At 45.5% G+C, this 26758-nt stretch overlaps 1 protein-coding gene across 2 annotated transcripts in view; it reads left to right on the forward strand.

The window, feature by feature from the left end:
* GTF2E1 (general transcription factor IIE subunit 1) overlaps positions 1 to 26758 on the forward strand; it is a 103286-nt gene that overhangs the window by 27027 nt on the left and 49501 nt on the right. Inside the window, exon 3 of one of the 2 annotated variants that reach the window (XM_090057180.1) lies at positions 13536 to 13589. The exons of the other annotated variant lie outside the window; for it this stretch is intronic. Coding sequence (XP_089913306.1) covers positions 13536 to 13589 — 54 coding nt within the window. The remainder of the gene's footprint in view (positions 1 to 13535; positions 13590 to 26758) is intronic. 2 annotated transcript variants of the gene reach the window in all.

Here is a 26758-nt window from a genome sequence, read left to right on the forward strand (position 1 = left end):
TATTTGTGAAGAGGCTATCCATGGCTTAAATGTGTAGTGCTCTTGAATTGTTACCACAGCATCTGTGTCTGTCTCAGCTTTAGCAAGTCTGTTTCATATAGGTGACAGATTGTCAAATGGAGGGTTTATTTCAGCTGTGTGTTTTCCACTTGTGAAAAATTTTGAGAGAAACTGAGGTGTTTATTTCTTCATCAGAAGATGTCATGTTTAAAGTTTTTTTGAAGACTGGGAATATGTCCACTGAGAGAAAATAATGGATGCTAGTGAGGGCACGTTTTCAGTGTTTATCGAGGTGTGGATTGATGGGCGTCTGGTAGTCAAACTGATTGGTCCAACTTAATTAGAAGATGTATTTGAGAAAGTCAGCAAGCTTGCTTGCTGGATTGCAAGGGCTGTTATGACTTAATTAAAAGATTTGTATGTGCCACTTAAGTCTTGGGAAATTTGCCAACCCAGACAAAATGGCCTACCTTGATGACAAGTGGAAACAAAAATTAATTCTTTTTCGTGAATGTGCATAAGAGAAGGACATTTTTTGTCAGGGTGTCTTTCTTTTCTTTCTTCGGATTGCAACAGAAAGTAGTTTTTTCTATAATAGGGTTGATATCACAGTAGCAACCTGCTTGCTGCCTTTATGAAAGCTCTGCACCTCCATATTGGAAAGATGCTTTGTTCTGAAAAATGCTAGATTTACTCTGAAAGTAAGAGAATTAGACATTTCAACGTTTGGTTGAGCATTTACAAGTTACGTTCTAACTCAAAAGTCTTGTTGGTTTGCATTCTGTATTGGGAGAAAATGAAGTGCAATTGTTACAAGAAAACCTTTTTTGGATAGTGTTGAGCTAAATCCTTCTCCTGTTGAAGTGAGAGGGATTTTTGCCATTGATTTCAATGAGAATGGGATTATGCATTGTTGTATTCTTCTTTGAATCCTGGGTTCGTTAAGGGCCAAAATTTTACCCCTGAAACCTTAATGTTGTATCTGTTTCACAGAATTTTTAGTGCTCAAGAGAATGTTGCTGAATGTCATGCAGTTTAAGAAAAAATACTGTTCCTGAAGGACAAGCAGAGGTTTCAAAGGCTCCAGGACTGTGGGGTGAATGTGTAATCAGGCTTCTTTCTACCAGTGAGTTGTAGTTTAGGAAAAATTGAAGGATCCCTCCCTAGGTTACAGCAAGCGCAAAAATTTTCCATTTACTTCCAGGTGGTAGAGGCTTATGATTTTGGAACGAAAGCTCTAGTCCTGGCTCTGCATCCATGTGCGTGGTTTATCATGGAGAGGCTGTAGCCTGTCTGTAATCAAGGTTGAAGCCAGGATCCTCTTATATAAGCCTGATTATAATCCCTTTTATAAACACTAAAGCAAGAAAAGGGGAGAGACAGATTGATGTTTTCTCAGGTTTTAAGACTAAGTCGCATTAAGAGCTAGAGTAGATTAAAAAATTGAATCAAATGTGTGACCTGAGCTATAAAGCATGTAGGTTTTGTAAGCTTTGTAATGTATATGTCCATTTCTCTGCCCTTAAACAAAAGAGGAAAAAAACCCCTCCTCTCCGTTTCTCAAAATTGGAAACATAGGTAGACTGTCATGTCCAGTTAGCACCGACGCGAGGTTTAAGGGTGGGGAATAGTAAAAATGTTAAAGACATTGTTAATCAGTGGAAGTGAAAGAGGGAAATCCAGTCGGCTGCTTTTAAGAAATGAAAGGAAATTCCAAAATCTGATCAAATGACTTCTCCTCCTCCTGTGTGTCCAACCAAAATGCCTCCTAGGTCTAGGCAAGCTGTGCACAAGTCTACCTGCTCCACTGAAGAGCTTGATTAAGTCTGCATTTCACAGCTTCAGTTCAGGGTCATCTTAAATGACAACCTCTGAGAAAGGTTTATCAGCTTGATTCTCAGGGGACCACAGCTGCAGAAGAGAGCACTGGTAATTTGCTGGGTTTTTGGTTATAGCTGTGTTGGGCTAAGGACATAGGCAAGGTTCATAGGTTGTAAGGCCAGATGGGACCTTGGAAGATCATTGGGTCCAGCCCCCTGCACCAAGCAGGGAAGACAACTGGTGTCGAGTGACCCTAGCAAGGTGACTGTCTAGTTTCCTCTTGAAGATTTCCAGGGTAGGTGATTGCACCACCTCCTGAGGGAGCTTATTCCATAGTCTGGACACCCATTAGTTTTTCCTAATGTTGAGCCTGATCCAGTCTTCCAGGAGTTTGTGGCTATTAGAAGTTCTTTGGGTAGATGTATGATACCTTTTATTAGACCAACTGAGTAGTTGGGGAAAAAAGTTCTTTGCGAGCTTTTGAGTGCAGTCACCCTTCTTCAGGCATAAGAAGTCTCTGTGCCAACACTTAAGTAAAAACATTAGGGGAAAGCTGAGAACAGAATCCTGGTTCTGCGGTGGTGGGCCTGTGCTTTCTGTCCCGACAGTGGTGTCAACTCTCACACTGGGGAAACCAACCTTATGCATCTGCCTTTGTGAATGCTCTGAGGTAACAGATCTAAAACATTGTGAATGTGAAAAAACATTATTTTCTAGGTTTTTCAGATGAGCTTACTAAAGGCAAAAAATTTTTTTTCTTGGAGGCCTTATCCCAGTTAAGATAGCAGTCCTCACAGTTCCCTTGCATCAGCATCTGCAGATTGATGGGTGTGTGGATTTTCAGTTTTTTCACTGCTGCTTTACTCTTCATGTATTTATGCTAGAAAATGTTTCCAATTGCCATTCTGTGAAGGTTTCAAGCAGCTGGGGAGACTACAGCTGTTCCTTTAAGCAGGAAAGGAGCTAGCAGAGCAGGGAGAGCTGGTGTGAGAAGGAGCTTAGTTGAATGTCAGTAAGAAAAGTCAGATATTAAATCAACTTGGTGAGTAATGCTGCAGAGCACTTGCGGTCCACAGATGTTTGTAGACAATGGAACATCATCGGGGCAGCAGGTACGCAAGTGTCTTAGATTGAAAGTCACTTTATGTACAGCTGGAGATGGTGAACAGTGCATTACTTCATTTGCCAGAGGTCTCTGGCAAAGATTTTGTTCTCTGTGCTTTAAAACCATGCAGTCTGCAGAAATATTCAGGAGACAAATTCTGGCAACCTTGCGGCAATGTAAATAACTCAATACCATCTTTTTAAATGGATTTATTTTTAGTACTTAAGAAAAACACAGGCAATCAAGTATCCCCAAGTACTTTTGTCTGTTCATGCAGGTCAGCTATGTGACCTGTGAGAGAGGAGAAACTGCAACTCACTATCCAGTAGAGGGAGCTCCACTGTTCTTTCTCTAGGCAGCAGTCATTAAATTTATCCAGAATAGAAAGCTTTCTCATTGCTTTGTTTTCTGCAGCTTGGCTAATTGTACGTCCAGTTGGGTGTTATGGCTTTGGTGTTTCCTTTCCCTTCTCACAGCCTAATCATATTTTTAAACCTGGTTGAGGTCTGCATTTCATTGTCAGAGTCAAGGTCAATCGGAAAGAAAAATGTCAGGACTAGTAATTGAAAGGGAGAGTGGGCTGAGGTGAGGGGGCGAGTGAGAGATCCAACAGAGGATTAAGCAGACTTGTATTAGGCTTTGTTATTTATGGCACTTAATTAAGACATTTCATTTTTACTGAAAAAGTAAACTTTGAGTCAGCGTACTTACCAGGATAACATACAAATTTGATACTCATGCTAGAAGAAAACTTATAAGGTTAACTGTGGTGGATGAAAAAATTTGGAAGGTTTTTCCTCCTTTTCCTCTGAGTGCCTATATCACCTCCATATAGCTCTCTTCTATTTTTCTACTCTGCTTTCTATTTTTATTATTATGGGAAAAATCTGAAGGTACATATTACATTGCATTTATTGCTAGTTTCTAGTAAAGAAGGATGCAGTATGTCCAAAGAGTGAACAATTATTCATCCTAAAATGATATTGGAGAAGACACTAAGCAGAGTACTGTGGAGAATAGGACTGAATTGGCAAGGAGATGGAGTATGTGTCCTAAAGTTATCCAAAGGCATCATCAGATTTTCCTGGTTGATGAAATCAGAAGTAGATAATTTTTCTCCCTCTTCATTTCATCGTTCTTGTTTTGGGAAATGTCCTGAAGTGCCACTCAAGCAGACCTTTTTTCATCATGCTGGTTTCCAGGGATGCCATATAGTAGTAGCATGTTGTTGATGTGAATCTCCCCTTATCCTTGCCCCCTTCCTCTTTTTGTCCACTGCATGGGTGTGAAATTTAAGCTGGCCCAGGAAGCAGAAATATTAAAATAAATTCTCTCTGAAGCTTCAGTCCGGCACCACTCATTTTTGTCTCTTGACAGCAGAATTTTACATTTAGAGTTTGGTTTTCATAGATACCATTTTCCAACCCCAACTGTCTCAAAGTACTCTGGACCAAGGTAGGGTACTGTCTATGCAATTTTGCTCTGGACTGGCCTGTTGCAAATAGAGGGTTTGGGCCTGATTTATGCCTTGGTTTTGTATGATGATCTCTGTAACCACCACATCTTCTCTGGTTGCCCAGCTTCTCCCTTCACTCTGGACTACTCCAGGCACATCTGGCAGAAGCATCTCCCTTCTCTCACAGCTTAATCTCCCCACTTCCTTGATCAGACCCTGCACTAGCCTTGGGTCTTCAATGTCAAGTCCAGATTACTTGCTCGCACTTCTAAAGCTAGCCTCACCTGCGTCTTTCCTTATATTTTTCTTCTTATTCCCACTAAATCTCTATTCTCACATAACTTATTTGTCTCTCTATCTTCTTTGTCCCCATCTGATTCCATGTCTTTTCATACATCTTTCATCTCTTTACACTTTCAAGCAGTTACTAGGAAGCATATGGTCCGTGAAGCATTCCAGGTATGTATCTACTCTTCTCTGTTCTACGCAGTATCAATTTAAGGACTTAAGCTACATGGGATCTGGCCTGGGCACTGAGCTTTATCTGTTTCATGATACTCACATACATCTGTTGTCAAAACTGTGATTTAAAAACATAAAAGCTCAAAACTGGATTTGAAAAATCTACTCATCCTGACATCAGAAATTCTCCTTGGAAAGAAAAGGATTCAAAGCAAGTGAAGAACTTCATCATTTAGTAAGTTTCTCATCTTCATACATGGGCCGATACCTTTCCAGGTGTAAGGTTAACTTTGGTGTCTTTGCTACTGCTCAAAGCTTTGGCAAGCAGCAGCAGAGTAAAACTGACTGATGCTGCTCAATTTCAGCACTGGTCTCCAGAACTGTCTCAGAAATATGGTAGTCATGTCAGTTCCACTCTGCTTCAGCTTGACAAAGCTCTGTGTTACAACCAAAGGCAAATGGAGAAATTTGAACTTGAAAAAAACGTACATTTTTAGTAGCAAATGAGACCTTTAGAATCATTTATTGGAGGGATTATGTTGATTTTCTGTTACTTGAAATTGTTCAGTTAAGATGTGTTGTCTTGGTAAAAGATATGCCTCAGTTCAACCACAATTTGAGTTTGCTGCAGGATTTATTGAGTGAAATGTAACAGTCTAGGCTGGGCAGAATATCCATGCAACTGTAATGATCTTGTTTGGCCTTAAAATCTTTTGAGTCACTGGAGCTGTTGCCACTTTGGTGGCCAATCTTTTATATTTTAAATTAACTTCTGATAGTTGTATCTGACTGTCTGGCAACAAGCATCAGGTAACTTTTTCATGCCTTGTCCTACAGTGTTTTATACCTCATAGATAGATTCCATAGATTTTCAGGGTCGGAAGGGACCTTAGTAGATCATCAAGTCCAACTCCCTGCCCTGGGCAGAAAAGAGCGCTGGGGTCAGATGACCTCAGCTAGGGGTCTGGTGGACAAAAAATACTTTCCCTTATAAATAAGGGCTATTAGAAGGACACCTGGGTTTGTAAAGCCAATAAACAGATGGATGTGGAACCATTCTCCAGCCTCTGAGAATATTACTAAGTCTTTTCTACTTTAGTAAAACAAATTCTTCCATAGCATTCCTGCTTTTTCTTATTCTGCTGACTTGCTGTTCTTTTGAAGGTGAATGCCTGGTATTACCATCTCCCAAGTGTGTCATCCTTTTAGGCATGGACATCTGTTTAGATGTCAAATCAAGAACACACCTGGAATCCTATAACCTGTTGCAGTAGCTTGTGCCATTGGATTCATATTTAAAGTTATGGCGTGCAGGCCTGGCCAAAAAATCTTACCCTTCTATAAGCAACTTGAGACTGTTGCTCCTTGTTCCTTCTTCTGCCACCACTGACAACAGTTCAGCTCCATCCTCTTTCAAATCCCCCTCCAGGTAGTTGAAGGTTGCTATTAAAATCCCACCTCAGTCTTCTCTCTTCCTGACTAAATAAGCCTAGTTCCATCAGCCTCTCCTCAGAAGTAATGTGCCCCAGCCCCTGAACCATTTTCACTGGACTCTTTCCATTTTGTCTACATCTTTTTTGTACTGGGAGCCCCAAAACTGTACACTACTCCAGATGTAGCCTGACTAGTGTTAGATAAAGGGAAAGAATCACTTCCTTCCTACTTAGTTTCATAGTTAGTAAGGTTGGAAGGGACCTGAGCAGATCATCAAGTCTGACCCCCTGCCATGGCAGGAAAGAGTACTGGGGTCAAACGACCTCAGCAAGGTGATTGTCAAGCCTTGTCTTAAAGACCCCCAGGGTAGGAGCCAGCACCTCTTTGGTTGGAAGTTGGTTTCAGATCCTAGCCGCCCTGACAGTGAAGTAGCGCCTCCTGATGTCTAATCTGAATCTACCCTTTGCCAGCTTGTGACTGTTATTCCTGGTCACTCCTGGTAGTGCTCTGGGAAACAGGGACTCCCCCAGTGCCTGCTGGTCCCCTCTGACTAGTTTGTAACAGGCCACTAGATCCCCCCCTCAGCCTTCTCTTGTGGAGGCTGAACAGGTTCAGGTCCTGTAGCCTCTCCTCATAGGGCCTGCCCTGCTGCCCCCTGATCATGCGAGTGGCCTTCCTCTGGACCTTCTCCATGTTGTCCACATCCCTTTTGAATTGTGGTGCCCAGAACTGGACGCAGTACTCCAGCTGCAGCCTGACCAGTGCTGCATAGAGGGAGTATCGCCTCCCTGGACCTGCTTGAGATGCATCTGTGGATGCATGACAAGGTATGGTTGGCCTTCCTGGCTGTATCCCCACACTGCCAGCCCATGTTCATCTTGGCATCAATGATGACTCCAAGATCCTTTTTTGCCTCTGCACTGACGAGAAGGGAGTTCCTCAGCCTGTAGGTATGGTGCTGGTTCTTCCTCCCCAGGTGTAGCACCTTGCACTTGTCAAGGTGTTGAATCCCATCCTGTTTTCATCCGCCCACCCCTGTTACCTGTCTAGGTCCGACTGTAGCCTATTCCTTCCTTCTAGCATGCCCACATCCCCCCACATCTTAGTGTCATCAGCAAATTTGAAGAGGGTACTTTTTACCGCCTCATCCAAGTCACTGATGAAGATGTTGAACAGTGCGGGCCCGAGGACCGAGCCCTGCAGAACCCCACTGCCCACATCCCTCCAGATCGAAAATGACCTGTCCACCACCACTCTCTGGGTGCGGCCCTCCAGCCAGTTGGCGACCCATTTGACTGTGTAGGTGTCGACACCACAGTCCCTCAGTTTCTTAATGAGAACAGGGTGAGAGACGGTGTCAAAGTCTTTCTGGACTTTCAGCAGGCCTATGTCCACTGCTACCCCTGCATCTAAGGATTTGGTGACCTGGTCGTAGAAGGCCACTAGGTTGGTCTGACAGGACCTGCCTCTAACGAACCCGTGTTGGTTGCCCCTAAGCATAATCTCCCCTGCTGGCCCCTTGTGGACGTGTGCCAGGATAATTCTCTCAAAAACCTTACCCAGGATAGAGGTAAGACTGACTGGCCTATAGTTCCCCGGGTCCTCCTTCCTCCCTTTTTTGAAAATGGGAACCACTTTGGCCCTCTTCCAGTCCTCTGGCACCACACCAGAGTACCACGAGTGCTCATACAGCTGTGCCAGGGATTCCGCAATGACCTCAGTTAATTCACTCAGCACTCTGGGGTGGAGATTGTCCGGACCAGCTGATTTAAATACATCCAGTCCCTCCAGAAGTTCCCTGACTAGATCCTCACTCACCCTTGGCCTGGGTGCACCTCCCCTGGGGCCTGAGGGGGCCCGGTGGGGTGGCTTCTTAAGGAGCAACCACTATTCTTGGACACCTGGCTCCCCTCCCCTCCCCCCCCCCCCCGGGACCTCAGTGCTTCCCCGACTATTCTCCTTACCTCATTGAAGTCTGCCCTCCTGAAATCTAAGGCTGCTGGCTTGCTGCAGGCCTTTGCCACCTTGTGCTGGATAGTGAATTCCAGCAGGCGATGATCGCTGTCGCCCAGGTGGTTGAGTACCCACAGCCTCCTCACCAGGTCATCACCCATGGCCAGTACCAGGTCCAACAAGGCGTCTCCCCTGGTGGGGCTGTGCACCTCCTGGGTTAGATGGAGGTCCTGCATTTGGGCTAGGAACCTACATGACCGGTCAGACCTGGCTGACTGCTCTTCCCAGCAGTTGTCTGGAAAGTTCAGGTCACCCATGATGACCATGTCCTTTGACCTAACTATCTCCGTGAGCTGACTTGAGAATTCCCGGTCTAGCTCTTCCCCTTGGTTGGGAGGTCTGTAGTAGACCCCCACCGTTAAGTCTCTTTCCCCTCGACTGCCTTGTATTCTAACCCAGAGTACTTCTGTGTGCCCCTCCTCTGACTCTGTGTTACCTGATGAGGATGTATATTCCTCCTTAATGTAGAGTGCCACAACCCCACCTTTCCTCCCTGTCCTGTCCCTCCTGTACAGCCAAAACCCTTGATATTCACCGCCCAGTCATGCGTTGGGTCCTACCATGTTTCACTGAGCCCCACTATGTCTGGGTTGGTGTCAGCTAGCAGGAGGATAAGGTTCCTCCTACTTGTTTTCCATACTACGAGCATTTGTGTTGAGGCATTTGAGGCCTCCTGTGGATGTGTGCACTGGCCCCCTAATCACAGCATTGCCCTGGCCCCTGTTGCTTACCTGGGTATATGTTCCGCTCGTCGGTCTAGGCTGGGCTGTACTTGTGAGTGCTGCTTGGTTTAGCAGTTCAAGGCTTCCTCCTCCCTCGTCTTCCCCTTCCCCCGACGAGCCTAGTTTAAAGCCTGCCAGAGGAGATCCACCAACCTAGAAGAGAACACACGCTTACCTTTAGGGGAAAGGTGGAGCCCATCCCACCTGAGCATGTCTCTTGTCGTGATGCACGGGTCGTTGTCAAGGAAGCCGAAGCCTGCCTCAAGACACCATTCCTGAAGCCGCCAGTTGGCCTCTGCGATGCACATCGGATGCTGTCTTCCACGTCCGCTCACTGGTAGAACAGAAGAGAATACCACCTGTGCGCCCATCTCCTTCAGCACGCCCCCCAGAGCGTGGTAGTCCACCATCAGGTGATCAGGGCTTCTCCTGGCCACATCATTAGTACCCACATGGATTAGGACCATGGGGTAGTAATCGGTGGGCTGGAGCACGGCCTGGATCATCCCCGTCACGTCATGAATCTTTGTTCCCGGTAGGCAGTAGACCTCGCGTGTTGAGGGGCCTGGCGACAGATGGGGCCCTCTGTACCTCTCAGGATGGAGTTGCCTATGACGATCACTCAACGCTTTCTCCTCCAGGACTGCTTAGCTTTCTCCTTCTCCGGCCTGCATTTACTAATGCAGCCCAATATGTGGTTAGCCTTCTTCATAACACTGTTGGCTCATATTCAGCTTCTTGTCCACTGTATCCCCCAGGCTCTTTTCTGCAGAGCTGTTGCTTAGCCAGCCGGTCCCTCCCAGCAGATGTCAGGGTTATTGAAGTCCCCCATGAGAACCATGGCCTGTGATCGGGAAAGTTCCGTTAGCGGTTTGAAGAAACTCTCATCCACCTCATCCTCCTCGTTGGGTGGTCCATAGCAGATACCCACCACAACATCACTCTTGTTGCTCTCCCTTCTGACCTTAACCCAAAGACTTTCAACAGGCCTGTCTCCAGCTTCTTACTGGAGCTCTGAGCAGTCATACAGCTCTTTTACATGTATAGCAATCAAGAGTGCTCCTAAAGAGGACTCAAAGATTGACTCAAGTGAAGCCTGTCTGCTGTCATGCAATGCACAGAAGTTTGTGGATGAATAGGGGCTTCATTCTCCAGGCCTGTCAGGGTGGCACCTTTTATGAATATTAATGTTGTCAGAGATTTTGCTCAGCCTGTTTGCCTGGGTATTTCAAATTCACCCATCACCAGGGGTCTAAGTTCCTAATTTTAAAAAAAACAATCTATGCCCTGTTCTACCCTACTGCATCTCTCAGGTCAAGAGGCCACAATCTTTCTAGTGAGCAATTTAATCAATCTGAGAGAGTTTCAGGCAGACTGCTGTTTTGTTGCATTGACCCAAGGTCCTCGAAAGCTCTTACATTTTACGAGTAGGGACTCACTAATTGTGGCAGAAGTTCATGGCACAGCAGTGCCTTTGATCTTGCTTTTTTGCTGTGTGGCCCCACTACTGCTGAGTGGCTGAGAGGCAATTAATGTTATGGTTTTTGCCTCTCAGCCACTCAGTGGCAGGTGGGAGGGGGTGGGGAGTGCAGCAAAAAGAGCAAGATTAAAAGTTTGCTCCACAAACTTCCACTACAAGTTAGGTAGACCCCTGTTTATGAGAAGTGGAGGGTCAGTTTCTTTTAAAATCAAGGTACCAATTTATTTGTTAGCAAAGTAGTAATTCTATATTTGGTTCCCAATTTTGTAATCTTGAATTATTAAAACAGGCATGTACTTATTCCTATTCAGTTTCCTAACTGTAAGTAGGGAAAAGTTTGAGTTGAACCTGAAATTCTTCTAAGAACTTTCATAGATGAACATTTTATGAAATATTTGATGAAGAACATATTCAGACCCCTGTTAAAATGCAAAAATGATATCCCCTGCTGTGTTTGAAACCACCACTACCTTTTGATATGTTGACTGTCAGCAGGTCAGGAAATCAAAATGCTAGTCTACACTGCTAGTCTACGGATGATCTCCACCCTAGAGTTCTAAAGGAGCTGGCCGAGGTCATTGCAAGTCCCCTGGCACAACTTTACGAGCGCTCGTGGTGCTCTGGTGAGGTACCGGAGGACTGGAAGAGGGCCAACGTGGTCCCCATCTTCAAAAAAGGCAGGAGGGAAGAGCCGGGAAACTATAGGCCGGTTAGTCTCACCTCGATCCTAGGCAAGCTGTTCGAAAAAATTATGCTGGCACACATCCAGGAGGGGCCAGCAGGAGACTGCATGCTTAGGGGCAGCCAACATGGGTTCATCAGTGGCAGGTCCTGTCAGACCAACCTGGTGGCCTTTTACGATCAGATCATTAGATGCAGGGATAGCAGTGGATATAGTCTTCCTGGACTTCCGGAAGGCTTTTGACACTGTCTCTCACCCTGTTCTCATTAAGAAACTGGGGGGCTGTGGTGTAGACACCCACACAGTCAAATGGGTCGCCAACTGGCCGGAGGGCTGCACCCAGAGGGTGGTAGTGGATGGGTCCTTCTCAACCTGGAAGGACGTGGGCAGTGGGGTTCCGCAGGGCTCAGTCCTCGGGCCCGCACTGTTCAACATCTTCATCAGTGATTTGGACCAGGGGGTAAAAAGCACCCTGTTCAAATTTGCTGATGACACTAAGATGTGGGGGGACGTGGGAACATTGGAAGGATGCAACAGGCTACAATCTGACCTAGACAGGTTACAAGGGTGGGCGGACGAGAATAGGGTGGGTTTCAACACAGACAAGTGCAAGGTGACACACCTCGGGAGGAACAACCGGCACCATACCTACAGGTTGGGGAACTCCCCTCTTGTCAGCACGGAGGCGGAAAGGGATCTGGGAGTGATCATTGACTCCAAGATGAACATGGGCCGGCAGTGTGGAGAGGCAGTAAGGAAGGCCAACTGCACCTTGGCATGCATCCACAGATGCATCTCGAGCAGGTCCAGGGAGGTGATCCTTCCCCTCTATGCAGCACTGGTCAGGCCGCAGCTGGAGTACTGCGTCCAGTTCTGGGTGCCGCACTTCAAGAGGGATGTCGATGGCATCGAGAGGGTCCAGAGGAGGGCCACTCGTATGATCGGGGGACAACAGGGCAGGCCTTATGAGGACAGGCTGCAGGACCTGAACCTGTTCAGCCTCCAAAAGAGAAGGCTGAGGGGGGATCTTGTGGCCTGTTATAAACTAGTCAGGGGGATCAGCAGGCATTGGGGAAGTCACTGTTTCCCCGAGCACCGCCAGGAGTGACCAGGAATAACGGTCACAAGCTGGCAGAGGGTAGGTTTAGGTTAGATATCAGAAGGCGCTACTTCACGGTCAGGGCGGCTAGGGTCTGGAACCAACTTCCAAGAGAAGTGGTGCAGGCTCCTACCCTGGGGGTGTTTAAGAGGAGGTTAGATGAACATCTAGCTGGGGTCATTTGACCCCAGTACTCTTTCCTGCCATGGCAGGGGGTCGGACTAGATGATCTGCTCAGGTCCCTTCCGACCCTACAAACTATGAAACTTCTATCAGTTTTCAGGTTGAAGTCAGTGAAATTGCTGCTTAGTCTCACAGATGCTTTTGAATGTCTTGCTCTGAGTTACCTACACCTTGGATTCAAAATTTCCTTAATGGGCAACCCTTGCAGCTATGATAAGTGTTCTCTCTCTCCCAGTGTGGGATCCCTGAATTAGGATGAGGAAGTGAACAACATTATAAATTGAGGAGAGATGACAGTAAGTTCTCTAGGGGCAGAAAATGTGAGGTGCTTGTCTACATAAAGGAAAGTAGAGTGATTAAAATTAAAGTGCTTGATTTTTTGTTTTTTAAAAACCATTTTAATTGGGCTGACATTGTAAAATTAATTTCAAAATACACAATCCTGAAGCTCTAGATAAAATGCTATGACAAAATTATAAATGCTTTAAGTGTCAGTATTGGTAGAGGATTTGAATTTTGTAAAAGGGACTTACAGAAAAAGGATGAAAACCTTGATTCTTCAAAAACTTAAGCAAAGTGTGTAATTCAGAAAAGGTCCCATTGATTTCAGTAGATCTTCAGACTTAAATGCTTATAGCTTTACGAGCCAAAGTTATTTTTTCTTTTAAAAGCATCTTGTTGACACAATTTTTCTCTTAAACTTATGATTGCTACCATTGCTTATAATAATGGGAACCCAAAGCTCCTTATATGCAGAAGAAAAAAGTCTGAGTCCAGGTTTTTGTCCTTTTTGCTTAAACTTATACTGAAGCCAGATTAAAAAATTGCATAGTTGCTAACCAGCAGTAACTGTGTCTGTCCCTGTTTGGCCTGCATTTTTTGCATAGGAGAGAAGTATTTTTTTGTACCCTCAAAACTTCTGTGGCATTTTGTATTTGTTCAGCCAGAATTGGTCAGTGCTGTCTGAAGAATGTGGAGCTCGCTGTGCTTTTCTAGGTAATAGCAAGCTGTTTGGAGACTTTTCTTTTTGTCTTAAACAATAAATGATACATTTTTTCCCTTCTTTAATGAATTACAGGCCCCAGTAAACAGGAGGGGAAATTATTGCACCAAACAGAGACCAACATCATCCGTGAGTAGTATGAAGGCCCATTTGGTTGGCACATTGTGGAAATGCTCTTGGGTCTGTGTTACATAAAGTGTGCCTAGGTAATAAATGTATCTGGACAGCTTTGTGTATAGATTGCAGGCTACAATCAAGCTGCTGTTTCACAATGGTATTGAAGACATGAATAAGATTGGGTTGGACAATGCTGCTTATCACTTAGTTCAGGGGTTCTCAGACTTTGTGATACTGCGACCCCAAGTGCTGGATGGCGGTGGCGGGGGACAGGGAGCTTGCACATGGCAGCCGCTGCCACCATCCACCACTCCATGCCGCTGCCATGCACCATTTTCCTGCATCGCTGTGTGTACCCCCTGGGAAGTTTGTGACCCCCTTTTAAGTTGCTCATCACCCCCCAGGGGGTTGCTACTCACAGTTTGAGAACCCCTGATTTAGTGGGCTGTAATAGGCTCTTTATTTTTAGGGAAGTTTTAAAACAATAAGTCAGCCTACTCTGTTTCAAAGAAAGGTCTTTCCCATTACTGCTGGAAACAATGCTGTGCCCAGACACTATGCTGGTCCAGTTCATCTTAGACCAGGGGTGGGCAAAATATAGCCTGTGGGCTGGATATGGCCCAGGAAGTGACTAGATCGGACACATGGCTGCCCCTGCAGGGCCAAGCCCCACCTGCTACTGCTAGGGCAGTCTGCACCCTGTGCCTGCTGGCCAGGCCCCAATGGGGCTATTCCCAGTGCAGCTGAAGTCAGTCGGGTGCTGCTCTGCTTCTCTTGCTTCCACTGGTAGTTCCTCTTCCCGCTCTTGCCCCTACTGCGCTGCTCTCGGAGAATGGGTGGGGGGAAATATCAACCCAGGAGCTCCTGTTGGAGGTACGGGGAGCACAGCAGCATCTGGCCAGCTGGAGCCACGCCAGGAACAGCCCCACCAAAAGCTGTTCGCTGTCCATGGCCTGGACAAGGCCGGGAGCATGGCATGGGTTGCCACAGGTGGGGCTCGCCCCCATGTGGAGCACCCCAGGGGCAGCCATGGACTGGGCGAGCTCTGCTGCACGTACCTCCTGCCTTCCACTCCTCTCCCGTCATCCCTGCCTGGCTCCCAGGCAGCTCCGTCCTCCATACACCCCTATACATCCCCTCTTTCCCACAGGGCAGAGAGTGGATCACATGCATCCTACTCCCAAACACTGCTCCCTGGCCAGCCAAAGCCCCATAGGGAGTTTTGGTTAGTAGGTGGGTGGGAAAGGGTGCTGACCCAGGTTATCAGAACTCCCTATATGGCCCATGGACCCAAATAATTGGACACCCTGCCTTATACTCTCTGAAAACAGGCTGTATGGGCACACACAGAAGTTATGTTTTTTTATGAGATCAGACGATTGAAAGTGCTCTACAGCTATGGCATAGTACATGCATGGCTGCAGAGTGCTTTTAAGGTGGCCGGTCATGCAAAAAATTAACCCTCCTCAAATGAGGTATCAGATGCAGGTGCTCTACTTTAGAGCACCTTAGGGAACTTGAGTTCCCTATGGTTAATTTTTTGGGTGATTTGGAGCTGGGCTCTTACTGATGCAGCTGGGGTACTGGGGGGATCTAGGCCAGGCCCATGAGGTGGGGGGCGGAGGGGGTTCTGTGATCCACCCCTAGACCCCTTCAGGCCAGGCCGCCTAAGCTGACAGTTTGTGGAAGCAGCAGCTCACTGCTGCTGGCTTGCCCCTTCCTTCTACCCCCTGCCTCGCTGATGACAGCCCAGGAGCTGGAAGGAGAGTGGAAACAGGGCTGGGGAGAGTTACAGCTCTTCAGCTGGGGAGAGGGGTTCGTTGGCTTGCTTTCCCCTCCATCTCACAAAACAGGCAAACGTATTGGATTATGGGGGCGCTCTCCCTCATGGCACTTTACGTAAAGTGCAGGTCCCCACTCTAACTCATGGCACATCTTTCAACACTACCAGGGTGGCCACTGCCACATCCCCAAAATACAAGACATCCGCTTGGTGAGGGGCAGCCCCCCCATCTACTCAATAGTGAGGGGTAGGGTCAGGTGCTGCCCAGCTCAGGGGGCGCGGGGCTGCACTTGGGGCCAGCAGTGGCAGTGCTGGGAGAGGGGCTTTGGTGTGGGCTACAGCTCCTCCACTGGAAAGAGGCCAGTGCAGACCCCGGCCCCAAGGCCGCAGTGGGCAGCCCACCCTTGCCTCATGCTCAAACCTGGGAGGACATGCTCCCCATGTCTTCCCCAGGGGTGCATGGGGCAGTGAGGAGCCGCCCCTCCTCCTCACCTCCTGCACTGCCCCAGATGAGCCCCTGTGCCCCAGCCCCATTTCCTCCCTCACCATGGCAGCCTCAATCTGCCCCCCCACACCCTTTTTCTCCCCTGTACCCCTTCTCCCCCGCAGACTTACCAGCCAGACACTGCTCTCCAAACTGCCAGGCTGCATATTGGCTATCGCATCAGTATCAACCGATTATGTCTGGTTAATAATAGGCCATCAGTATTAGCCAAAAAAATCTTTATCAGTGCACCCCTAGTCAGGACCCTGTGAGTCCTGTGGAGCTCATCTTCTCCATTCTGCTCCACCTGTGGAGGAAGTTCAGCTGGTGGTCACGCCGCTCTTCACTCTTCCCATGCCATGCTGCTTTGCACTTTCATAAACATACTTTTAAAAGATATTAGTTAGTGTTGGAATTAGGGGCTGCTTATAGCTCTTGAGGGTAACTGTAATATGAAGAAAACTTCCCTCTGGTCACAAGATGAATGTGTTGCTTGTGGACTCAAAGCTCTTGGTTCACAGGTGATATCTTTTATTAGATCAGCTAAATAGCAACAAAAAAAATCTTTCTTTGTAAGCTTTCAGGCACACACACCCTTCATCAGGCTGAGGAGAAATCAAAGATTGTAAAAGTCCTCTTGGATAGAAAATAGAGAACCAGAAAGTGTATTCCCCTGGGAGTGTGAGTGTGGCTCTGCGATGTGCAGATTAGGCTGTCTTCTTCCCTGGAGGTGTCAGATGTCAGAGGCAGTCAAGGAAGTGAAAAAAATCTTTCTTTCTGCTTTAGCAATGAAGTGTATTTTTCCAAATGGCTAAAATACGATATCTTCCATGTTTCAGGGATCTGTTGTGTAGCTGTGTTGGTCTGAGGGAAAAAAAGAGATGCACAGAGCTCTTGGTTCAAAATGATATCTTTTATTAGATTAACTAAATAGTTGCAAAGAAAGACTTTTTTTGCTAGCTTTCGGGTGCACACACCCTTCATCAGGCTGAGGAGAAATCAAAGATTGTAAAAGTTCTCCTTGGTAGAAAGTCTACCTAGAATCTAGAAAGTATTTAGAATCGAGGTAGACTTTCTACTGAGGGGGACTTTTACAATCTTTGATTTCTCCTCAGCCTGATGAAGAGTGTTTATGCCAGAAAGCCTGCAAAGAAAGACATTTTTTTGCTACTGTTTGCTTGTGGACTCTGCATTCTGATTGTTTTTCAATTTTTTTTTTTCTTTAAAGCCAAAATGCTGAGATGTCAGTTCGGTCTCTCAGTGTTAGGGGATGTGGAGAAACATTTTCTATCTGTGGCTTCTCTTGGAGGCTTGGAAGCAGGTCTGCTGTGAGATGGTACTGCTCAGAGGAGCTGCTGTGGTTTTCCCACTATAGCTCCTTAGCGCCTTGCCCAGTATACCCACTGCATAGCTCTCACCATTCTCTGTCTGTCTTCCTTGCTGGGCTGTGGGGACAACAGAGATTTTTTTTAATTTCCATTTGTGGCCTGTGGACTATCTTGGCACAGCAGGTTTGTCCCTTGAACCAGAAAAATCAAGACTGATGGATGTTAAAAAGCATCACTAGAGGCGTAATAGGTGAAGGACTGCTTTCTCTTTAGGCATCACCAGCTTAATGGAGTCAAAAGTCTGAGTCTCTGCTTACTGCACTGAATTATACCTTCTCGTCTATGTCCACATGCCAGACAGTGCCAGTGTCTTTCCTGTGCTGGTAGGCAGCTGGTGATAATACTGTTAGTAGTTGAGAACAATACATTACAATGAGATTGCTATGGAAATATAACAGGCACTTGCATTAATCCTTAATGAGTCCATAAATAGTTTTTTTAATACTGAGAAATAGGCAAGAACGCTAGCTTTTATTAAAAAAAAAAAAGTTTTACAGTTTTATTTTGTAACTTTGGTCAGCTTTAGTATAAACTATTTATAAAGTTTTTAAAGTTTAAAAATATTTATAGTCAGATTGTTTTTATGCCTCCACTTTTGAGGGATGAACAAAATGCTTGTTTTCCAATGAGAGAGAAAGCTGTGGTCCTGGCTCTTTAGTCACTGAAATTCCCATGGAACATTTTGGGGTATTTAATTTTGTTGTTCTAAGTTGAATCCAAGTTTAACTACTTATATTCTGCTACCCTGAAGTTGCCCCATTTATCCCTTTTATTTTAATTATGGGATTAATTTTCCCTACTTTCCTAAAATGTTGTATGGTTTGTGTTACACTCAGGAGGTGATTGCAGTTTCAGTGGAAGTTAAGTGTTCATGTTGCTTTCTCAACCTCAAAATTGCATTGCAAATTTCATAGTACTTGATTGTTTTTAATGTCCAAGCTACTAGCGTGGAATGATAATATGTATCTTAGCTTTAATAGGAAAAAAAAGAGGTTCTAGTCTTCATGGTTGTGGGGGAAAAAAGCGGAAAATGTTACATAAGTGTACCATATAAAGAACCCAGGCTTCTTTATTTTTTCTAATCAAGCAGTTATGTGCTTGTTGAGGGCTTGGCCTGGGATTTTTAAATGGTTGGAATTAGCAGTATTTTGAAAAGGATCTTGTGGTCTTTAGATGAAAGAAAGGCTCTATATGAATATAGATGGTTGCTTGGCTTTGGAATGGTGATCATAATCAGAATGGGCACTTTTACATACTCTCTGGTAGTAGAGGAGGGCAGCACTTTAGTTAAAGTAACTGCTAAAGCTTTATTTCAAGTGTCCCTGCTGCCATTTGATGAGCTTTAGTTTGACTAGCTTCAGTTCAAGTGCCCCCACCACCATTTTGAAGCGTGGTGGCACTGATACATGAGAAGCAGGAGGCTGCTGGAGTGCAGCAGTTGCCATGCTCTAGCAGGCTATTAATTCTGGCTGGAATTCCAGCATGTTGGAGAAGCTTCGGTGCTCATGTATGTGTGACCAGTGTCTTTAGTTCAGCTGAAACCATGTTTCTCAAGCTCTGTTGCTTTTAGTAAGCTGTGCTTTTCAGGAGAACCTAGCTTGTGGTATGTTTGGAGTTGTAATCTCTTCTTCCATTTCTTTTTCACATACCTGTCATTTAAAAAGCAGAACTTTAGGGAACAGATAATATCAGAATGGTGGCCACTGTGTCCTCAAGGAATGGAAGGAGTTTTTTTTCTTGCTAGCTTTAGAAAGCCCTTTTCTGGATGATTAGTTTGCGATATTTTTTGTTTTGTTTTACAGTCCAAAGCAAATATTTCTTTTTTGCAATGTATGTTGGAAACTAGGTCACAACTTTCAAATTTGGTCACCCTAAGCTGTATCTAAGAAACTCATTTTTGAAACTCGGCCCATGTGCTTTGGCAAATATCCTTTTCCACTAATCTAGCTGTGATGTCTTCCAAGAAATTGAAAGCCTTGGTTCTTGCAACATTTAAGATGTCCTTTTTGTTCCAGTGTCTGTACAGTTCCATTAAGTGTTCCAGCTTACAAGCAGAGTATCAGTTGCATGAATGAGGGTGAAAGACAAGGGATTTTGAGGGCCATCTAATCAATTGTGCTGCAGGGATTCCAAAGAGATAATTGGAAGATACAATTTCTGCTAGCTGATATCCAAAATAACCAGGAACCTTAGGACTGAAGTTGCTTGCAATGACACGCCAAATGAAAATGCAGCAGGTGCCCTGTCGAAATGCTCAGCAGCTGACAATGATGCTACCATCCTACACACCAAGTTCACACTCATTGTAATTGCTATCTCCAAAGGGCCTGCCAAATCTCAAAATCTGCCTCTTCATTTACAGGAAGGGAAACTATTGTCTCCCCAGCCAGACTCAATCTTGATTTTTCAAGGTTGAAGTTGAGGGCATCAGCAATCGTCTGGGGCTCCAAGGAGCATTTTGAACAGATCTTGGTAGAGAATATGGCAGTCCCAAGGACCAGTCAGCGTGGGCTCTTCCACCTCATGTGGCATGGTTCTTAAAGTGATGGCAAACATCTATGAAGCCATTGAACCCTTCTGTGTTGTAGGTTACTCTTTGTCTTCAGTATGAGAAACTGAAGGCACAGAACTTCACTGACTAGTTCTATTTCAGAACTAGAATGAGGATTAGAATCAGGTATTCCTGGTTTATTTTGACTTACTTCATAGATTCATAGACATTAGGGGCTGAAAGGGACCTTGCGAGATCAAGTCCAACCTCCCTGCCATAGGCAGGAAGTCTGCTGGGGTCAAGTGATCCCAGTATCAAATGATACTTGAACTATGCTATGCTATGTGACAGCCTGCCCTTCCAGGACATCGAAGACTATTGCATAATTTTCTAAAGATAAGAGTTAAGGACCTTCATCCAGTCAGAAGTGCAGGTGTCCTCAAATGCACATCAGCATTTCAGTGTCCAACCTAAGTGAAAGCCCTTGACTGCACCAGAGCTGTGCCTACATGAAAATGAAGGTGCTAATGACATTCTTACTCTTCAGTAGCAGATTTGTGCATGTCAGAGGTGCTGGATGATTAAAAATGATTTGCTTATGTTTTCCTTTCCACTCCCTACCAATCACATTTTTGAGAAACATATTTGATGTATAGCATGCATGGAATTAATATAATCATTGTTTTTTTAATGTCCTGTTTGCATCATAAAGCCAGGAAGGATGTGCATTACTGAGTGAGGTGCCACCCATCACCATGAGGTTCTCAGCATAAAATTTTCTTCCTGAATTTGTTGAAAAACTGACCAGTAGGGTTTCAGACATTGTTGATGCTTCTAAGAAGAGTTACATAGACAAGCAGGGCCATTTCTTCTTTTCTATTGTTAGAATAATAGCAAAAGAAAGGAAAGATCTCCAGATATACTCTTCTACCTTTCAGCATAGAGTGATTCACAAATGCATATTTTTCTGGGAGGCAGGGTTCTTTGAGCAGATGTGATATCTTTTATTAGACCAACTGAGTAGTTGGAAAAAAGTTCTTAGTAAGATTTCAGGCGCAATTACCCTTCCGGTGTTTTTCTGAGTCCCAGTTTTAGTGTCCTGCATGATTAAGGGCTAGAGGTAGCTTGCACCACTGCCCTTGGGAGACAGTCCTGTCATCTAAACAGTGTGACTGTCAGGAGATTTGCTCTCTTGTCCTAAGCCAGTGATTCGGAACCAAGGTGCTGCGGCAACTGAGAGTACCTTGAGATCCTTTCAGGGGTGCTTTGGGATGTTGCACGATGTTAGCAGTGTTAAGTATACAAACATGATTCACAAGATAAACCTAGAGATTTCAAATAGAAATCCATAATTGTGGTTTTTGAATTTTTTGCAACAGAAAAAGTAGTCTATTGTTTTTATGTAGTCAAAATAAGAGTGAAAACTAAGAGCTGGCATTTTCATATGGGTGCCTCAAGTCTATCCAGGGGTGCCTTGAATCTAAAATGGTTGAGAACCACTGTGCCTAAGCACTTCCGTTGCACTTATAATAATTATATTTCTTGCCTGTCTTTACCCCTAACTGGGAATTTAAATTAAACTCTGTAGAAAGCTGTGTCTGGAGTCTAGTAGAAATCTGGGTTATGATGATAATTGGAAAATTTCTGGAGACTTGTTTAGTTCCATACTCAGTACTGGGTAGCAGAGGGGACAGGGTGTAGGGAAGGAAGCAAAAGAGACAAAAATGGTCTGTGTGACCTGACTGACCAAAGTATGCATACATTAGCCATATCATAAAAAAATTAATTCTCACTCAGACAGATACAGTCAGTCCAAAAAATCACGCCTAGGAGACAGACCTTGACCGGCTGCCATCATGCACTGTTCCTACAACAACAAAAAGCCTGAAATAAGAGGTGGAGAGGGAAGCATGAAAGTGGAAATAAAATCGCTGTTTGGAAGTAGGAGAGCCTTCTCTCTTCCCTTGAGCGTCCTCCCCTCCCCCAAGACAGAAGGGTTCCAAAAGATCATTCTTTTCAGACAGCAGCCAACAGCTGGGCAGATTTAGGATGACCTTGAAGATCCTTCCCTTCAGGATCCCAGAGGACTATTCTCAGTGATGGCAGATGACAGAACTAAGGAGCAATGGTCTCAAGTTGCAGCAAGGGAAGTTGAGGTGTTAGACATTAGGAATAATTTTCTCACTAGGGCAAATACTAAAGCACTAGAACAGGTTACCCAGAGAGGTGGTGGAACCTCTATCCTTGAAGGTTTTTAAAACCTGGCTAGGCAAAGCCTTGTTTGGGATAATCTAGTTAGGGATGGTCCTTTTCTTTGCCTCCATTTTTCTGAGCAGGAACCAGGTCATCGCCCCCCCAGGATCCCTGATGGTCCTTGGGGAGGCACAGCCAGGCCCAGGGTTAGAGAGGACCTAGTCAGGGAACTTCTGGTGGGACTGGATGTGATCACATCAGCAGGTTCTGATGATCTCCACCCCAGAGTGCTGAGGGAATTAGCAGAGGTCATTGTGGGACCCCGGCACGGCTTTCTGAGCACTCGTGCTGCTCTGGTGAGGTGCCAGAGGACTGTAAAAGGGCCAATGTGGTCCCTATTTTCAAAAAGGAGGACCCAGGAAATTATAGGCCTGTTAGTCTTACCTCGGTCCTGGGAAGGCTCTTCGAGAAAATTATCCAGGTGCATATCTGCAAGGTGGAAGCAGGGGAGATTATGCTTAGGGGCAAACAACATGGATTCATTAGAGGCAGGTCCTGTCAAACCAACATGGTGGCCTTCTGTGACTAGGTCACAAAATCCTTGGACACAGGTGTCACGGTGGACGTAGTCTTTCTGGACTTTAGGAAGGCCTTTGACACTGTCTCTCACCCCATTCTCATTAAAAAAAACTAGGGGACTGTGGCATTGACACCTACACAGTCAGATGGGTTGCCAATTGGCTGGAGGACCGCACCTAGAGAGTGGTGGTGGACAGGTCTTATTCAACCTGGAGGGATGTGGGCAGTGGGGTCGCCTAGGGCTCGGTCCTTGGGCCTGCACTGTTCATCTTCATCAGCGACTTGGATGAGGGGGTGAAAAGCACCTTGTTTGAATTTGCAGATAACACTAAGATGTGGGGGGAAGTGGGCATGCTAGAAGGGAGGGACAGGCTGCAATTGGATCTGGACAGGTTATGGGGTGGGCAGATGAGAACAGGATGGGATTCAATATTGACAAGTGCAGCAGCATACCTACAGGCTGGGGAACTCCCTTCAAGTCAGCACAGAGGCAGAAAAGGATCTCGGAGTCATTATAGACTCCAAGATGAACATGGGCCGCTAATGTGGGGGCGCAATCAGGAAGGCTAACCGCATCTTGTCATGCATCTCGAGCAGGTCCAAGGAGGTGATCCTCCCCCTTTATGCGACACTGGTCAGACCGCAGATGGAGTACTGCATCCAGTTCTGGGCACTGCACTTCAGAAGGGATGTGGACAGCATGGAGAGGGTCCAGAGGAGGGCCACCTGCATGATCGGGGGCAGCAGGGCAGGCCGTACAAGGAGAGGCTATGAGACCTAAACCTGTTCAGCCTCTGCAAGAGAAGGCTAAGAGGGGATCTGGTGACTGTCTATAAACTGACCAAGAGAGACCAGCAGGCAATAGGAGAGTCCCTGTTCCCCCCTCCCCCCCTGAGAACTACCAGGAGTAACAAGGAATAATGGCCATAAGTTGACAGAGAGTAGATTCAGACCAGATATCAGGAGGCACTACTTCACAGTCAGGGTGGCTAGGAGCTGGAACCAACTTCCAAGAGAAGTGGTGCTGGCTCCTACCCTGGGGGCCTTCAAAAGGAGGCTAGATAATCACCTAACCGGGGTCGTTTGACCCCAGCATCCTTTTCTGCCCTTGGCAGGGGGTTGGACTAAATGATCTGCTCAGGTCCCTTCCGACCCTACCAACTATGAAACTAGGCTCCTTCCAACCTTAATTTTCTATGATTCTTTCCTTCTGGGGTATAAAAACTATCAATCAGGTTTGTATTCTTTTGTATCAAAAGGTACTGGAAAGCGTAGAATGAGTTCTCACAATTTTTTTGTTGTTCTTGTTTATATTATGGAAAAACAAAAATAATGCAAATAATCCTGTTTTGCAGGAATGCTGGATAGAGATTAATAAGTTGGAATCAAGTTGGAAAAGGAAGAATTGTGAAATATTAAAGTTTTTTTCTGCTTTGCAGTAATTACAAAAGTCCTGCTAAGCTTAATTTTTTGCCAAAATAGCCTTTTTGAGCAGAAACACTCTGATTTTAACTTTTTTCTTTTTGAGAAATCCTACTGGAGTATGTGACAATCTCATGGCCTTGACAGCTTCTTGCCCTGTTGGGAGAGGCCTAATACAGGTACAAAGCACAATTGGAGATCATTCCTTGCTTTCTTGAAATGTGGCAGCTTCTACTTGTTATTCCTAATCCTGGGGAAATAGGAGTGAGGTAGCAACTAAAGGACTACTGATTATTACTTTGCTCAGGAGAAGTAGCCTCACTTTTTATGAAGAACTTGGAAAGAAGACAGTTCCATTGGGTGGTCTTTTTAATTTTAAAAAAATATTTGTTCTCAATTAACTGAGTTTAGTATGCATCATAGCCAATGTGGTTAAGCCAAGGTGTGATTATTGTTAATTGAAAACTTTTCTATTTTTTTAGCTAACCAGTCAGTCAACTTCTTTACTGTTTTGTGCTGTCTCAAGGCAGGAGTAGCCAGCCTGTGTAACACGGCAGATCTGAGAGGAGCAGGGAGCACAGCTGCAGATAGGGCAGGGAGCAGAAAGCAAAGTATCAGATCTGGCAGGGAGCACAGGAAAGGAAGCAAAATTGCAGGTCAGGCAGGGAGCACAGGACAGGAAAGAGGAAACGGAACAGCTAGATCAGGCAGGGAAAACAGGGCAGAAAGCAGAGTAGCAAATCAGGTAGGGAGAGGGAATTGGAGTGGCACTCAGGGAGGCCATAGAACTAACTTGTGGCTCACCTGCCAAAAACTTGCCCCCACAGTCTTAAGGCTTGGATACGCACAACACTTAGAATAGTTTTAAATGCAGTTCAAACGTGAAGCAGACAGACATACAAGCTTGTTGAAACTGGCTTAAGTGCACCTAGACTAAGTCTTGTTTTGAACTGGCTTAGTGTTACGGGTGGATGCAGTGTTTTGTGACGTGGGCTTGGTTTGCCCTCCACACTGGCTTGCTTCTCCTCCCTTCCCACCTCCCAGACACTGGTGTACCTGGCCACTTGGGTTTATAGCCAGGACAACACTGACCCTATCTTTTCCTTTTGTCTGCATTTATTTTAATCAATGGGCTCCCTTGCACTACTTGTTCAATGAAAGCTATCTAACAACTAGGTGGGTCCTCCACTCCCTACTTGACCGGAGCCTCTCACTGTGCCCCCTAGCTCTTGAGAGCCACAAAGCATGGATCCAAGCACTACTCCCACCCCCAAGTTGGACAAGTACATTGCAGACATTGGTCATTTACAGGCTATTGAAGTTTATTGAGCTTGTGTTTAGGAGAGATTGGAAAGCAGAAGAGTGGAAAAAGGCCCAGCTAGAGTGTTCTCAGAGGTGGCAGATGGCAGAACAGGAAACAGCAGTCTCAAGTTGCAGCAAGGGAAGTTTAGGTTAGATATTAGGAAGGATTTTCTCACTAGGAAGGGGATAAAACACTGGAACAGGTTACCCAGAGAGGTGGTGGAAGCTCTATCCTTGGAGGTTTTTAAAACCTGGCTACACAAAGCCCTGGCAAGGATGATCTATTTGGGGATGGTCCTGCTGTGAGCAGGCGGTTGGACTAGATGACTTCCTGAGGTCCCTTCCAACCCTCATCGTCTATGATACTATGACCCCTCTCCTGGGATCCAGCCTTAGACAATGCTCCCTTGTGCATAAGCTGTGATAGTAGTTCACTCAACTGTTCACTTTGCCAAAAAAAGTGTGTGTGTGGGGAGGAGGGGGGGAGAGTTTTTCTGTTGTTGCAGTGTTAAGTAATATAGTGGTCCAAATGTTTACTCTCTTAAGGTCCCTGCAGTTAACAGAGAACAGTTAGTGTTTGGAGGAAGAAATTTCTGTGGAACCCTGCTGGCTGTGCAGATAAGAGAATTAATGACTCTATTGCTGGAGGATCAGCTTTTTTTTGTCCTGAAGTAACAGAAAATTTCTTGCTTGAAAAACAAAAGACCCTGGGGTGTAGAGGGGAGGCAAGAGGAGGAAAATGGGTGATTTCAGAACAGCAAGGACAGGCAATGCACATTTTAAGTAAAGATAAGCAAATAGTTGTCTGTTCTACGTAACATGTGTTCGTCAGGCGGAGGTAACAGTAGCAAGAGACATGCAACCCATTTGTTGTGAAGAGTTGCCTTTCAAAAGGATTGGCATGGTTATTAATTCCCTCCACCACGGATGGATCCTGAAAGGCATTTCGTCAGAACACAGCGTCTTATTTTAAATGATTGAAGGAATGTGGGTACAGAAGGGAAGTAGTCAGCTGTTTTGGCAAAACAGGAGAGGGCTTGGTAATGCAGAATAATGAGGATAAAGCCAGTTTGCAGCTACCTGGGGGTCCATGGAAAGCTCTCCTCTTGTCATGCTCTAAAGTCCTTTCTTCTTCAGCTGCTGAAGTGTGTTAAGAGCTACATGTCCTCTGCTTATTACTGTGGACTACGTGCACATGATTGAATTAGGCCATGCTGGAAATTAGACCCAAAACACTCTGCCTTTTTCTCCTCTATTACCCCTCCTGTCAGGAAGAAATTATGGAATCTAACTGGGTGAGTCAGGTTAAGGTGGGGAAAGGTTAAATCAATCTGATTCTTGCAACCACTCTTGTTGAATATATTTAAGCGCACTCTTTGCCTTGGGGGCAAGTTCTGGGGCCTGACCCTAGGCACGTGGCATACTCTGGCACTAAATTCCCAGGTGCCAAGAAAAGGTGATGTATCAACAGGAGACTTTAAGCTTTTTTTTTTAGTTTGTACAATAATTGGATTTAAATGCAGTGCTAGTGAAAAGGCT

The sequence above is a fragment of the Crocodylus siamensis genome, chromosome 1, assembly GCF_052110815.1.
Source record: "Crocodylus siamensis isolate JL-2025a chromosome 1, ASM5211081v1, whole genome shotgun sequence".
NCBI classification, from domain to species: Eukaryota; Metazoa; Chordata; order Crocodylia; family Crocodylidae; genus Crocodylus; species Crocodylus siamensis.